The sequence below is a fragment of the Equus caballus genome, chromosome 16 (assembly GCF_041296265.1).
Source record: "Equus caballus isolate H_3958 breed thoroughbred chromosome 16, TB-T2T, whole genome shotgun sequence".
Classification (NCBI taxonomy): Eukaryota; Metazoa; Chordata; class Mammalia; order Perissodactyla; family Equidae; genus Equus; species Equus caballus.
Window position 1 is genome coordinate 27,561,761 of NC_091699.1, and position 15,898 is coordinate 27,577,658.

Below are 15,898 nucleotides of genomic sequence, written 5' to 3' on the forward strand. Positions count from 1 at the left end.
TGAACTCAACAGGGAGAAGTTATTTCACCAAGTGTATGGGGATGAGAGGAGTTGTAAATGAAAACATACACTATATGCTCTTTTTCTCTGACATTTATTTTCTCATGCATTTTCATCAATTTATATTTGCTTTTCTTAACTGTCATAATTTATCCTGTAATATATGCATTGTGAGTACTTTTCTCTTAAGGCTAATTGTAAGCATCCATCTCTTAGAGTATATACTCAGAAAGTGAAATCCAAAATAGCCTTGTTATTTTCTATACAGCAGTTTAATCATTACCATCTCATGTGATCTCATCTCCACTGAGATGTGCTTCCTGAGAAAATGTAGAGTTGCAGCGTGTTTGTTAAAATTCAAGTTGCATAAATTACCGTAATATTCAGAACATAGGCAGGGGAAAAACAGTATTTTCAGAAATCCTGCCTGGCATGCATAATACTCCTCAGTTTGCCCATTCTAAAAACATACTGTATTATTATAGATGCTTAAATGTCAGCATAAAGTACAGGTCAGTGTTGCCTAGACAACAGTCTACTTTCGGAACAAACAGGGTTTGTTAACAGTCATAAATTCAGTGCCATCACTGAATTACAGCATGGACCATTAGAGCAGCTTAGAGCAATTAAGTTTACTTATCCCAAACTAACCATAGACTGCGCAAAGTTAAGTGAAATAATTAACCTCTTTTACTACAAAAGGAAAGACCAATAAAAGGCTACATATAAAGGTATATTATAAAACTGATCAAGGAGTTAAAATGCCACAGTGATTGAAATTGCGCTTTTCTCAAAGCAAAGGGGAATACCATATTTCTGAATGTTAATCTCATAAGTCTTCATTTAACTTTTGTGCCAAGACTAGAGTCACTCATTATTATCTACCCTTTCAGCTCTACCCATTTGCAGCAAAACGTGTTCCCAGAAAGCTCAGAAAGCAATTTCATTTGTAGCAAAGTGGTATAAAATTTTCACTTCGGATCTCTGTAGGGAAGCTTGGGTTATTGAAGGTTTTCAGTTGAGAAACAATTACTCCATCCATTTACTGAATATTGTTTATTTTTGTGTTGTGTGAAATGCCCTGAGGGCCTCTTAAAACTTACTGGAAGAACCAATTTAGGAATAAAATATCCAATTAGCTCAAAATTTTACGATGTACAGAGTTTGCATTCTTTGAGCGTCAATTTGTTTTGGAGTCTTTGTGTGATTCCTGAGGTGTTAGCTTTGCCTTTGAAACTGCTCCTCCTCTCAACATAGTCCTAAGGATAGCTTTGCTCATTTAGAGTTCTTAAACCTTACGCACTAAAGGATGTCTGGTTCTTCCAACACTCCTAACAGTTCTGTGTTTGTACCGAAAAGTTGGCTGTGGCACTAATTCATAGCATTGGCAGAGATCTGAAATTGCCTGTCTCTGTTCTGTGATACCCAAATCAGAAGCTCTAGTAAGCTTACGCTGAATATTTGTTCAGTCCACAGGAGACGTTTTACTTTGTTTTAGTGCTTACTAACCTCAGAAGCGGTAGACTGCCCAGCTTCCAGGAGCTTCCAGTTCTTCTAGGAGCTTCCAGCTCTTCTAGGAGCTTCCACTTCTTCCAGGAGATTCCAGTTCTCCCTCTACCTCAGGACAGATGAGCTGGCCTCACTATTTAAATGTCTTCAAAATTTTCTGATAGCGTCTTACAGCTTGCTTTCTTCACATATTAAAATCTCCAGCAAATCTTCACTTTCTTATTAATGATAATGGTAGGTAAAATTTATTGAGCCATGCTGTGGGTCAAGTACCAGTCTCTCTGGGAGTCATGGCTGAAAAATTTTAGAAAAAGAGCTTAGCAATCAAAATGTGTCGGGAGGACGCCCTCATTTGTACTCTGTCCTTCCTCCTCTGGGACTTTTCTCTACCAGTTCTCTCTCTCCCTTTCTTTTCCTCTTTCCCTCTCTCCTCCCCTCACCTTCAGTCTCTCCTTCTCTGTTGACTTCTTCCTTAGTGGTACAAGTATATGTTCAATCCTCTTATCCTAGGAAGATAATTCTTTCCATCCAGCCTTCTATTGCCTCGTCTTTCTTGGTTCCGTATATATATGGTTCCATGTATTTATGCACATACATGTATATGGTTCCATATATATGTATATGTATAGACGTACATGTCTATAAATATATATATATGTGTGCGTATAATAGTCTGCACACTTTCTGCATTTATTCCCTTATAATTCATAAAGTCCTTAGCACCTTGCAATCTGCCTTCACCAGTCCCAGTTCTTCTACAGTGACTCTCTAAAGGCATACGGTCATTTGTTCATTCAACAAGTATTGTTTTTGAGCATCAGTTCTGTGCCAGGAACTGTTAAAGGCACTAGGAACGTAGCAGTGAGTAATCCAGATACTATCCCTGCCTCCAGAGAGTTTACAGTTGGCAATAGGAGAATAATATTAGTCAAATAGGCACGCAAATAAATAATTGGCCAGTTCCCAAATGCTATTCAGAAAGCATAGAATATGTATGATCAATTATAGGAAGACTGAATCCAAACCCGTGGGATCAGGGAAGTGACTGAAATCTGAAGCTTGAATACACATTAACGAGACATCGGGAACAATTTTTATAAAGGCCCCAAGACAAGAAAAAGCACAAGAAAGTACAGGAATAGTTCTGTGATTGGAGAAAGGCAACTGAGGTAGAATTCAAGAGCCCTTATGAAGTCAGAGAGAGGCGGGATCTTGATGAGAGATTGTGGCTTGGGCTTAGGTTATAGCCTTTCTCCTACAGGCAACGTGATGCCGGAGGAGGAGTCTAAGCGAGGGCTGGGCAGGAGGGGCTATAGCAGGATTACATGATCAAATTTATATTTCCTTAAATTTACCTATGTTTCTCAAAACAGTCTCCATGTCCTAAGTTTTCATTGATTTGTACCTTTCTGCAGCGTTTCCTCTTTTCATTAATATTGAACACTATTTGAGAAAATCTTTGTCCTCTGATAAGTTAAGACATTAAGAGATTTTTCTTCGATCATCTCTCCGAGAAAAGTGTTGAGCTTATGTATCATGCCCAACAAAGTGGTCAGGGTTCCATGGGGTAATCAGACACAGTACCTTTTTTAACAGCTTCCTAGGAAAATTCTTGGAATTTTTAACCCTTCAACTTAGTTCCTTAAATTGAAATACAATGCTATGTGTTCCCTGATTAGCTTTCTAGGCCATTCTCAAACCCTTTGGTTTTGAATATAACTTGACATATTTAAAAAAAAAAATCACATGAGCAACAAACATTCGTGGATAACTCTATGCAGGATCAAACAGGTCACTGTGTTGTGCTAGCTCTCGTTCTACCATGACTTTCTCAATCAAGAAATTGTAACGGGGAGCTGGCCTGTGGTCTAGTGGTTAAAGTTCCACATGGTCTGCTTTGGCGACCAGGTTCACCGGTTTGGATCCCAGGCACAGACCTACACCTCTTGGCAGCCACACTGTGGCAGCAACCCACATACAAAGTAGAGGAAGATTGGCACAGAAATCAGCTCAGGGCTAATCTTCCTCAAGTGAAGAAAAAGAGGAAGATTGGCAGCAGATGTTAGCTCCAGGCAAATCTTCCTCACGAGAAAAAATATATATATATATTAAAAAATATTAAAAAGTTTATAAAGTAAAAGGAAAAGACAAGGAAATGTAACCAGTATACAAATGAAAGTGAGTAACAGGCTATTAAAGTAATATGTACATAGACACACACATATACACAACATAAAACCCATATCTTGTATATTTTTGATACATAAACTTATACTAGTTACCACATTTTTGACACACACCTAAAAATCTTTCAACAAACAAGATAATATTTAGAGATTGAGTTGAGATTTCCCACTCTAGTGTAACGTCCTCAGCATCTTTCCTGTCTACTGTATGGCCCCAAAGTCGGAGGCATTTATTGTCCATGGTTTACATATATTGTGACACACTGACACTGGGGTTAGAAACCTCTTTAAGAAGTTTACCATCCTAGGGGCTGGCCCCGTGGCTGAGTGGTTAAATTCACACGCTCCACTTCGGCAGCCCAGGGTTTTGCCAGTTCGGATCCTGGGCACGGACATGGCACCGCTTATCAGGCCACATTGAAGGGACATCCCACATGCCACAACTAGAAGGACCCACAACTAAAAATATACAGCTGTGTACCGGGGAGCTTTTGGGAAAAATAGGAAAAATAAAATCTTTAAAAAAAAAAGAAGTTTACCATCCCTTTGGATAGATGCAACACTTTCATATCAAAGATATGAACCACAAAACATAAAAGCATTCTAAACATTAAATGCACACTATGGATAGTAAAGATTTTAGGAATTCAAAGAAAGGGAAAATAATTATGGGTAGACAGGATGGCAATAAAGATTCATGTATTGGACTAATGAAAGGTTAACCCTTTCTCCTTCTTCTTTCTCAGTTTAAATGACACCTTTTCTAAGAGGCTTTTCTTAAGAACCTGTTATGGAAACACTCCCTGTATCAATTACTCTCTATTGTATCACTCTGTCAGTCTCCTTCTGGGGACTTCTCAAAAATCTGAACTTATCATATTTACTTATTTAATTATTTTGTCTGTGCCTTTCACTAGACTGTTATTTCCATGACGGTGAGGATTTCTGTCTTGCCCACCCTGTAATCCCAGAGACTCTCACAGTGCCTAGCACACGTAGGGGACTCATTTATATTTCCTTAGTTACATGCAAAAGCTTTAAGTGCTTTAAGCTTATTCTCAGAAACTCTAATGTAATGTTCATTTGCATTACCCAGATTCTTTGCAATAGCTCACAGGTGTTCTTTTGCAAAATTTGGATTTATATTGGAGTAAATGTGACTCTCCCAAGTTCATAATGAAAGGCAAGCAAGTTTCTTATTTCTTATGTACTGTTTCAAATTTAAAGGAAATAGTGTCATGTCTACTTTTTATTTTCTCCGAACTGATAAGGCTAACCTCATGAGTAATCTACTACACCATATATATATATATATGTGTGTGAGGAAGATTGGCCCTGAGCTAACGTCTGTTACCAGTCTTCCTCTTTTTGCTTGAGGAAGATTGTCACTGAGCTAACATCTGTACCAATCTCCCTCTATTTTATGTGGGATACCGCCATAGCATGGCTTGAGGAGTGGTGCTAGGTCTGCGCCCAGGATCTGAACTGGCCAAACCCTGGGCCGCCGAAGCAGAGCACATGAACTCAACCCCTACGCCACCAGGCTGGCCCCCCACACCATATATTTTTTTTAAACATTTCACACTTGTTTGATGAAGACATCCCCAAAAGTAGGTGTACTGATAAGTAATACTGTGTAAAAATATCAAGAAAAGCTTGAATTGGTGGAGCATTTTTTCTCATTGTTTTGCTTGTATATGTGTGAATAAATTTTCTTTTAATTTTCCTTGTTCCCAGAAAGGCTAAGCACAGGTTTATCTTGCCTTAAAAATACTAGCTTAAGGCAATACTTATGTAAAAACATTGCTATTTATTTGAAAACAGTGACTATTATACATTTATTTGTCTAATTTGTATTTCCTTTAGAATCTCTTTTTTAAAAGGTGGAGGACTCAAAATAGCCAATGTAACAAAAGCTGATGTTGGAACTTACACCTGCATAGCAGAAAACCAGTTTGGGAAAGCAAATGGCACAACATACTTGGTTGTTACAGGTAGGTGCATTTCTTAAAGATTCCTTTACATAGGGATGCATTGTGTGTGGTATGTTATTTAGATCAAAGAAAAAAATGTTTTTCACAATCTGCAGAGCACTATGAATATAGAGCTTATGTTATTTTAACCAGTGAAAATCAAGATAATAATTCTTAATATTTATTTACACATTACACTGTGCATCAGGGAACACGTTAACTACTGCACTTGCATGATGGGCAATAGAATTACAAATAGTGTGTGCCAATGATCTTTTATTTTATATTCTTGGGTTATGTCAGATATTTTGGCTATACTTTTTCTTTTTCAATATATTTGATATTTTCTGGAGATGTTTAAGTCCACGGAATAATCCTTGACATCAATAAGAGTCGCTTCAAGTTGTGGATATAGTTCTTTTATTCATTCAAGAAACAAATTGAGTACCTACCATGTGTCAGGTGCTTGGGTTATATCAATAAACAAACTGACAAAGATGCTGCCCTCATGAAGCTTACCTTCTACCAAAGGTAAAAAGAAAATAAGCACTAGGAATAAAAAGCAAGGAAATTATTAGAGGAAAAAAAATTGAGAAAATACAGAGGCATGTATGGGAGAGGTAAGCTGGAGAATGAAAGAGAGGGGTCAGAGAAGGTCTCACTGAGAAGGAGAGATTTTGGCAAAGATTTCCTGGATAAGGCAGTTAACCAATAGATTCCTTGGGACAGTCATGTGAGGGCTTTGTAGACCTTGTTAGGATTTTAGCTGTTAGTTAGAGTGAAAAGTGGAAGTTGGTGCAAAGTTGACATGATGAAATGACGTGATGTGAAATATATTTTTGAAGGGTTACTCTTGCTTCTCTGTTGAGAACAGACTGTGGAGAAATCAAGGCTGGAAGCAGGACAGGGCTCAGGAGACCATTGCTGCAATCTAGGCAGGAGCCGATAATGACCCAAACGTGGGTAGCAGCAGAGGAGTTGATGGGAAGGGATCTGCTTCTGCATATAGTCTGCATGTAGAGTCAGTAGGAGTTGCTGACAAATTGAATGTGAGGTCCAACAGAAAGAAAGGAGACAAGGATGACTACAGGGTCTTTGGAGCAGCAGAAAGAATGACTGTCAAAACAACTGAGATGGGAAAGGCTGAGATTACACAGGTTTGAGGAGGAGGAAGAGCAGGAGTTCAATTTGGCTATGTTGAGTATGAGATGTTTATTAGGCTCTCTGTCTGTAAAGCAGATCACAGTATTCTGCAGTAACAAATAAATCCAAGATGTCAGTGGATTAAAATAGCAACAGTTTACTTTTTGCTCATGCTGCAAGTCCATGGTGGGTCAGCTAAGCAGTCTTCATCCAAGAAAAAAGGGTCCCACTGCCTCCACCATCTGGCACATTGCCCATCATGGTGGAAGAGGAAAGAAGACATGGAAAATTGTCCATTAGTTCTTCCAGGCTTCTGTCTGTCAGTGCCATACATTTAGCTATGCATGAATTCAAAGGCATTAAGAATTTAATTCTGCTCTGTGCCCTGAAAGAAATAAGGGTGAACAATAATGTCTATTACAACATCTAAGTAGGTATGCCAGTAGGTAGTTGGATGTATAAACCTGGAGTTAGGAAGAGAGATCTGAGATCTAGGATGGAGATATACATTTTGGAGTTGGTAACCTGTAGATATGTACTTGTAAAGAAGAGACTAGGTAAAATTCTCAAGAAATTGAGTAAAGACAGAGAATAGGAAAACCAAGGACTGAGGTTGAGGCAGGCTAATCTGAAGAGATTTAGGAAAAGAGAGACCATGAAAGGCTCAGAAAAGGAGTGATCTGCATGGTAGGAGAAAACTAGGAGTTCAGTGTCCAGAAAGCAAGCAAAGGAAGTGTACCAAGGAGAAGACAATGATCAAGTGCAGCAGATGCTGCTAACAGGTCAAGTAAGAGTGGATACAAAAATGTACCATTGGATTTCACAGTGATTACTGAGGACCTTGATGAAAGCAGATGGGTTCCTGACTACAATGGGTTAAAGAGAGAATTTGGCAGAGGAATTATAGACAACATATATAAATGACTCTTTTAAAGACTTTTGCTGCAACATGGAGCAAAGAAATGGGGAGTAGCAGTGGGAAAGTGGGGTCAAGAGAAGTTTAATTCACAACAGATAGAAGGACTATGGTGATGACAGGGAGAAAGAAATGTACATGTGGAGGGGCTGGCCCCATGGCCGAGTGGTTAAGTTCGCGCGCTCCGCTGCAGGCGGCCCGGTGTTTCGTTGGTTCGAATCCTGGGCGTGGACATGTCACTGCTCATCAAACCACGCTGAGGCAGCATCCCACATGCCACAACTAGAAGGACCCACAATGAAGAATATACAACTATGTACTGGGGGGCTTTGGGGAGAAAAAGGAAACAAATAAAATCTTTAGAAAAAAAAAAGCAATGTACATGTGGACATTTACGTTGGGGAAAAAACAGACATTAATTAACATTTTAACTGAGTATCCCTCTCATTGTACATATTCTAAACATTTGTGTTTCAAATGTTTTTGTCTAGCTAAATTTTGGTAGTAATGTACTTTCCAGTCATTCAAAGTTAGTGAAAATACAGTGGTTTCTATTTCTACTCCTATATTTCATGAAGCAATAAAACTAAGTGGAAATTGATTTTGTAGTAGTAGTATAACTCTTATTTACAGGCGACTTCAATTTTTTAAACGTATATATCCTATAAATTCAGATATCTTGATTCTTTTAACAAGAATTTATAGATCTAATGAAATACCTGATAGGTCTGCATCAAAATGTCTGCTTTAATCTTAAAGACTTTTAATTATTTAAATATAGGTGTATACATATATACATGTACACGCACACAAACATACACATTATAAGTTAGATTAACAATCTGGCTGTGAAAATTGCTTTCAACAAAGTAAATATGCTAAAGTTTTATTTAAAACTTTATTATTTCTCAAATAGAACCAACAAGAATCACTTTGGCACCTTCCAACATGGATGTCTCGGTTGGAGAAAGTGTCATTTTGCCCTGCCAGGTGCAACATGACCCCCTGTTAGACATCATGTTTACGTGGTATTTCAATGGGGCCCTCACAGATTTTAAGAAAGATGGATCTCACTTTGAGAAAGTCGGTGGGGTAAGTTGTGACATTTTCCTCGTGCTTTTTGTATTATGTGAGGCTCTGACACACTGTCCCTAAAGATTAACATCTAGCACATAGGTGATGCTTGACAAATCTTTCTTATATGAATGAATCTGGGTTCTCTATTCTATTGTGACCCGATTTTATTTTTGTAATTACCAGAAAGTGAGCACATTTAATTTAACCTATAACTTTTCATTTTAATTAAAATTGATATTTGTTGTATTAATTTTAAATGTTATTTTGATAATTTTGTCATTCATATCCCATAGAAAGGAAAATTTTCCTTGGAGAAAAGACAAGGGAAAAGAGAAAAGGTTTAGGTTACCTTCATAAAGCCCCTTACTCCTTCTGGAAAAGGCTTCTTCTCTAACCCAGCTCTGGTCCCAACTTTAATTCTTAGATAAAGAATTTGATTTGAAACATTAGTTACCTTTGCTGCTTAATGTAGATAATTGTGTTTGTGATTTATTTGCTGGACTCTAAATTGTTGGTAATATTTATCCAATATAATGCCCTTCGTCTTAGCTAATGCTAAAGAAATGTATGTTGAAAGACTAAAAACACAAAGTAGTTTGATTTTAATATGCGTTGGACATCCTCAAAGAAACATTCACTAAGACTGAGTTAGATTGCGGCTTTCTGTAAGAGGGGCTTGGAGTTAAGAATGTGTGAGGTATAATGTAACTGCTTTACTGATAGGTTCTACAGAAGGCATAAAGTCATCTCTCTAAGAGTCACATATGTAAAACATGAAATTCATAAGTTAATCCTATCACTTCCCAATTCTCTTCTTCTAACATGCAAGTTCATGGCCGATCAATTTTTTTATTGACTTGTGCCATTAGTAACTTAATATTCTCCCATCGGTATAAAATAGTAAGCCATACAAGACGACATTACCCTAAGCACAGGCAATTAAGTAAATTGCTTTTCTGTTGCATGAGAAGGGAATCGTATAACAACTCTTGTCCTCTGATTGTGTATTCATGGCAGCATTCCCATTAATACCTATAAAGTCTACTTGTATTTTATCCCAGTATGTTCATAGGTGTAGCAACTGTGTTCAAAAGCAGAAAAATGTGAGGAAGGAGGCTGGAAAATGGGAAAGTTGCCTAGAAAGGTGGATAGTAAGAGCCATGTTTTTAAAAGGGGAGGGTTAGTTTAGAAAATGGAAAATCCCACTCGTAGCTTTCAACTGATTCAGCCGATTGTCATTGGGACAATACTGGGTATTGAATACTCATTTGTTATTTAAAAACCACGCACACACCTTTTGGGAAAAATCTGTAAGCTCAAAAAGCGCCAACAACTTAAATCAGATCTATTGTGTACACTTGAACATCATGCCAGAGGAGTGTGGTGACACGGGTCACAGGTTTCTGCACAGAGTTATATATTCAGAAAAGCATATTAAACCAAGCGTCTGAAGCAAATTGGCATATCACAAAGGAGAAGTGTGAATCCCAAGACAAGCTTCAGTCTGTGCCCATAGGACAAATCAAAGTCATATAAATAAATCAGCAGTAAAAGAATTCCACTTAAGTCCACTGTTTGCCAAGCAAATCTCAGTTTTAGGTATGGTGTGGTGTGATTAGAAAAGAGGGGATTTGTGTTCAGATACATATGATTTCTAGATTCTGTTGCTTACTATATGATGCCCGTGATTGAGCCACTTAACTTTCTGTTTCTCATTTTCTAGTCTATTTGCACATCAGTTTTTAGTATTTGCCATGTTCCTTCCCACTGCGAGATTTTGCACACACTGGTCTATCTTCCTGGAACACTATTCTCTCTGCTTTTTCCTGTGGGTAGATATCTTTGTATATAGTTGTGGGTATGTACATATAGTTGTAACAATGTATGTAGTCACATGTATACACTTTTTATTTCACATATGTGTAGTTATAAGAAGAGACATAGGCCCAGCAATATGTATACGGTAGCACTCTTTTTTTTTTTTTAAAGATTGTCACCTGAGCTAACATCTGTTGCCAATCTTCTTTTCTTTCTTTTTCTTCTTCTCCCCAAAGCCCCGCAGTACATAGTTGTATATTCTAGTTGTAGGTCCTTCTGGTTGTGTTACGTGGGATGCTGCCTCAGCATGGCTTGATGAGTGGTACCATGTCCATGCCCAGGGTCCGAACTGGTGAAACCCCTGGGCCGCCAAAGCCAAGCCTTCGAACTTGACCACTCAGCTACAGAGCCAACCCGGTAGCATTCTGTCATACTCATATTTAACCAACAGAATTCCACTCCATGAACTCAGCTAAAAAAAGAGAGAGAGAGAGAAAAGGAAGACAGATTCCATCATTCACCCCAGTATAATATTTTTCTTTCTCTACTTTTAAATATACCTTAGATTCCACTGACAGGAATAAGGAGATAATAGTCCAAAGTCCAAGATAAACAAAAGAACATTATTGGCTGTTACCTAAGGATCTAGAGCCTGGCAATTTAAGTATGATTTTAAGAATATCCAAGGATAATTCTGACTTGCCTCATAAGCTAACTTTTGGACTTAGACCTAATATTATATGATAGGGGTTCACTGTAGATAGAAACTTTTGAACCTAAACACACCAAGAGTTCACTGTGTATTGTAAGGATGTTTAAATGAATATGCTTTGATAAACTTGACGTGGTAGAGGCACTTGAGAAATGAAGAATGGATGGAGCCACACCGTAAGCTTTACAAGCATTTTGTGGAATTGGATCTATGATGAATTAGAATGTGTGTGGATAAAAGTCACTGGAAGCAATAAGAAGGTTAGCAGTGACAACCAATCTGCCATTCATTTAACTGGCTGGCTTCAATATGATTTATCTCCCATGGGCCACAATCTCACGCTAGTTACAGCAGCTACTTGTGCGCCTGAGACTTGCTGTATTTCCGAGCTCTCGGAGGTAGAAAAGAATATCTTTGAAAGTAATCCTTTGTGTGTAATAATACAATATGGTCCCTTTGACTTGATTTGTTTCATAGAATTATTTAGGTATGATGACTAAAAGTCTGAAAATAACAGTTCTTTTACAATATAAAAGTATATAAAAGGTTATATGTGCATTTTAAATACAAATCTGAGGCAAAGCACTTATTCCAAACACTACTTGTGGTGATATTCTGAGTTTTTAAACATCTCCCACTTGGAATGTCTTGTAAATTTTATATCTTGTCCAAATTCAAAACATCAGCTGTCGTGGAAGAATCAAGAGAATATACCCAGTAATGAGCTCATAAATTGTTGGTTAGACCAGAGGAATTACTATTATTCATCTGGAACACACTTCCCTAAAGCCCATTCCTCCCACAGTGCCATTTGGGGGTGAAAAAACAGATTCTCCTATGCCTGTTGGAAAAAGGGAAATGCACAAAACAGTTGAAGTTGAGTTTAATTCCCTAACTCCTCATTTGCTCACCCAGGCATGTAGAGGCTCAGTTCCTACTTAAAGTGTTATTGGTATCTCAGGGCTGCTTATCCAGTACAATGTTTGTTAAGATGAGTGGTCCAAATCCACCTCTGGTAGAAACCCCGTAAGATTTAAATTTATAAGAAGACTAGCAGAAGTCAAACCAAGTAACATATAATTTGAACTAAAAGCCATAAAAACAGCAGTTACAACAAAAAACAAGGCTATAAATAAAAGGATGTGAATGAAAAGATATGCAAATATTTACCAGTCAAATGTAACAAACAAAGAAAGTGACAAGTGTTCATTTAAAAAAAAAATAATAATAATAGTAACAATTCAAGGCAGACCTTAAGAATAAAAAGGATAAATTTATTTTGGAAAAATTTTGCTCTGCTATGAAGGTATAATAATCATAAATCATAATACTCCAAATAACGTACCATTAAAATATATCAAGTCAAAAGCAAAGAGAATGAGAAACAAAATTGTCGTGTAGTCTTTGAGAGCTTCTCTTTCAACCACTGATGGATCAATTTACCAAAAATTAGAAAAAGACAGTTTCGATACTATAGTCATGTGTCACTTAACGACAAGGATACATTCTGAGAAATGTGTTGTGAGGCAATTTTGTAATTGTGCAAATATAGAGTGTACTTACACAAACCTAGATGGTATGACCTGCTATACACCTAGCCTATGTGATACTATTCTTATGGGGCTACAGTTTTATATGAAGTCCATAGTTGACCAAACATCCTTATGCAGCACGTGACTGTATATTGTAATAGAAGTACCAGATATATATAAAAAATTTACCCTACAAATAGAAAATACACATTCTTTTTCATTCTTTTCACACCCGTGTAAAATTTAGGAAAGAAAAATAACAAAACTATTACACTGATGTGTTAATAACATTTTAGTCAACAATAGACTGCATATATAGCAGTGGTCCCATAAGGTTTGTACCATACAGCCTAGGCGTGTAGTAGGCTATGCCATGTAGGTTTGTGTCAGTACACTCTAGGATGTTTGCACAAGGATGAAGTCACCCAACAACGCATTTCTCAGAACGCATCCCCGTGGTGAAATGACGTATGACTGTATATAGAAAGGAGATGGGAAGAACAAATGGAATGAATGGAATGTCAAAAAGCAACAGTTAAACTCTAGACAATATCAATGAATAATAAAGATAAAAAGACTAAGATCAGAAGTGAGAAAGAATATAACAGATAAGAAAGAAATATTAAAAAACAGAGCATTCCATGTTCGAGTCATATATAGTAAATGGAATCCAATTAAATGGAAAATTTGGGAGGAAATATAAATGATCAAAATTAACAAGAATTAGAAAACCTAACTAGATCCATAATTAAGAAAACATGTAAATCAATAACCTCCCCCCACCCCCCAAAAAAAGGATTCCAGGGTTGGTTATTTTACTGGTAAATTTTTTTCAGGTTTTCAAGAAACAGTTAAGTATTCTATTATACAAACTATTTGACAACATGAAAAGTTAAAAATCTTTTCAGTTTATTTTTTAAGGCTAGCGTATTCCTGAGAACAAAACCTGGCAAGATAGCAAATAATTAATAGATATAAATCAATTTCATGAATATAATAGGAAAACCTAAATGAAATTTTAGCAAGCCAGACTGAACATTGTATTTAAAAAAAGCCCTTCATAAACTATTAGGGGCTATTCTAGCAAATGTGCATGTATCATATAAATAGATCTAATAAAATAGACCACAGTGTTCACAATGGGTACTTAGAAGACATTCAATAAAATTAATGACCTATTATAGGAACAGTAAAATACTTTCTCCCCATCCCAAAAATGTCTTTAAAGGGAAATACCAGGAATAATTTTATTTAAATCAGCAGCAAGGCAGGGATACACACAAATACCATTAGAGTGGGCCCTCCATATCTGTGTGTTCCGCATCTGCAGAGTCAACAAACCATGGATCCAAAGGTCTGTGATGATTGCGTCTGTACTGAACATGCACAGACTCTTTTTCTTGTCATCATTCCCTAAACATGACAGTATAACAACAATTTACATTGTATTAGATATTATAAGTAATCTGGAGATGATTTAAAGTATATGGGAGGATGTGTCTAGGTTATATGCAAATACTACACCATTTTATATAAGGGACTAGGGCATCCACGGATTTGGTATCCACAGGCGTTCCAGGAACCAGTCCCTCATGGATACCGAGGGACAACTATACTTTTGGACGTTTGGACACAACCAGAGACGCTCACAACTACAATATACAACTATGTACTGGGGGGTTTTGGGGAGAAGAAAAAGACCATATTTGGAGATTTTTGAGCCAAAGCAATAAGATATGAACAGGAACAAGTGGTCTAACTTTGGAAATCAGGAAATAAAATTACCATTATTTGAGGACAAAATGATATTCAAGGTACTCAAAACCTAGTAATATCAACTCTAAAATTGGATACAAAATAAATTTACAAAAAGTCATGGCTTTTTTATGTATCAACAATAACCAATAAGAAAGCATAATGGGACAGAAAACTCCCTCAAAAGATAAAATACGTGTTAATAATTTGCAGAAGCATGCAAGGACTAAATAAAGAAAACTACGATACTTTCTTATGGTAGATGAATGGATGGGTGGGTGGATATATAGATATATAGAGAAAGGGAAAGAATCATAAAAAGTCAGGACTTCTAGATGAAATAAAACAGCCGTGCATTGTAAGGCTTGTAATTTTTCTTAAATATTTCCATGGTTTAAAAATAACTAACAGTCAGGTTCCAGTTTAAATAATTCTGAGAGTGTTTAGAGTAAGAAACCGGGTAAGGAAAAGAGTAGTTAATAGTATTTGGAAAGAAGAATAATGGCACCTTGTCAGTAATTCCCAGAGAGTTTTTTGAAGGTGTTTGCTGGTAGGGAATTGTTGGATCCAATTAGAATTATAAACATATGGTTTCATCATTACATAGTCTGAACTCAGAATTCTGGCTTTTGAAACCGATTTCATTCTCTTATGAACTGTCGATCTTTATCTTCCTTTGCCTCAGTTTGCTCATCTGAGATGATAATATGAGCTTATTTAGAGGTATGTATACAGTACTTAGAACAACACTTGTTAGATCTTGTTGTTGTTAGTATTATTACTCTTACTACTATCAGCACTGGAGGTAGCATTGTTTCTAGATGGTTTTCCAGGAAAGCTGCAGCAATTTATGTTCCCATGAGCGGAACATGCGGGTGCCTATTGCCCCAAATCCTTCCCCACACACATGTTTTTTTCCCTTGATTTTTAAAACATTTTCTGCCAAACAGATGGTTGAGAAGTGATACCTCATTATCACCAACTTCTCATTTCTAAGATTAATAATGAGATTGAGAATCTCTCCATTTGCTTATTAGTAATTTGGATACCAAAGAAAGATTTAGAATTAGAACTGATTCTTCCAAATCAGGGAAATTGCAGGCTTAATACTGACTCTTGTGCAATACAAGATTACTTCTGTAGAAGAGAGAGAAAAAAATTACCTTTTTATTTCCAGCTAGAAAAATTCTCAAAAGCCCAGCTACCTGGATCACTATGTGGAAGAATGTTCAAAAACTTTTTTTTTTTTTAATCTGGCAATAGAGAATGACTTTCAG

General features: G+C 36.8%; 1 protein-coding gene across 5 annotated transcripts in view; it reads left to right on the forward strand.

Annotated features, from left to right (window-relative positions):
- The window catches only part of CNTN3 (contactin 3), a 317,098-nt gene that overhangs the window by 248,329 nt on the left and 52,871 nt on the right, over nt 1-15,898 (forward strand). For all 5 annotated transcript variants that reach the window (XM_023620075.2, XM_023620078.2, XM_023620077.2 and 2 more), the window contains 2 exons: nt 5,562-5,689; nt 8,644-8,819. In XM_023620075.2, coding sequence (XP_023475843.1) covers nt 5,562-5,689; nt 8,644-8,819 — 304 coding nt within the window. The remainder of the gene's footprint in view (nt 1-5,561; nt 5,690-8,643; nt 8,820-15,898) is intronic.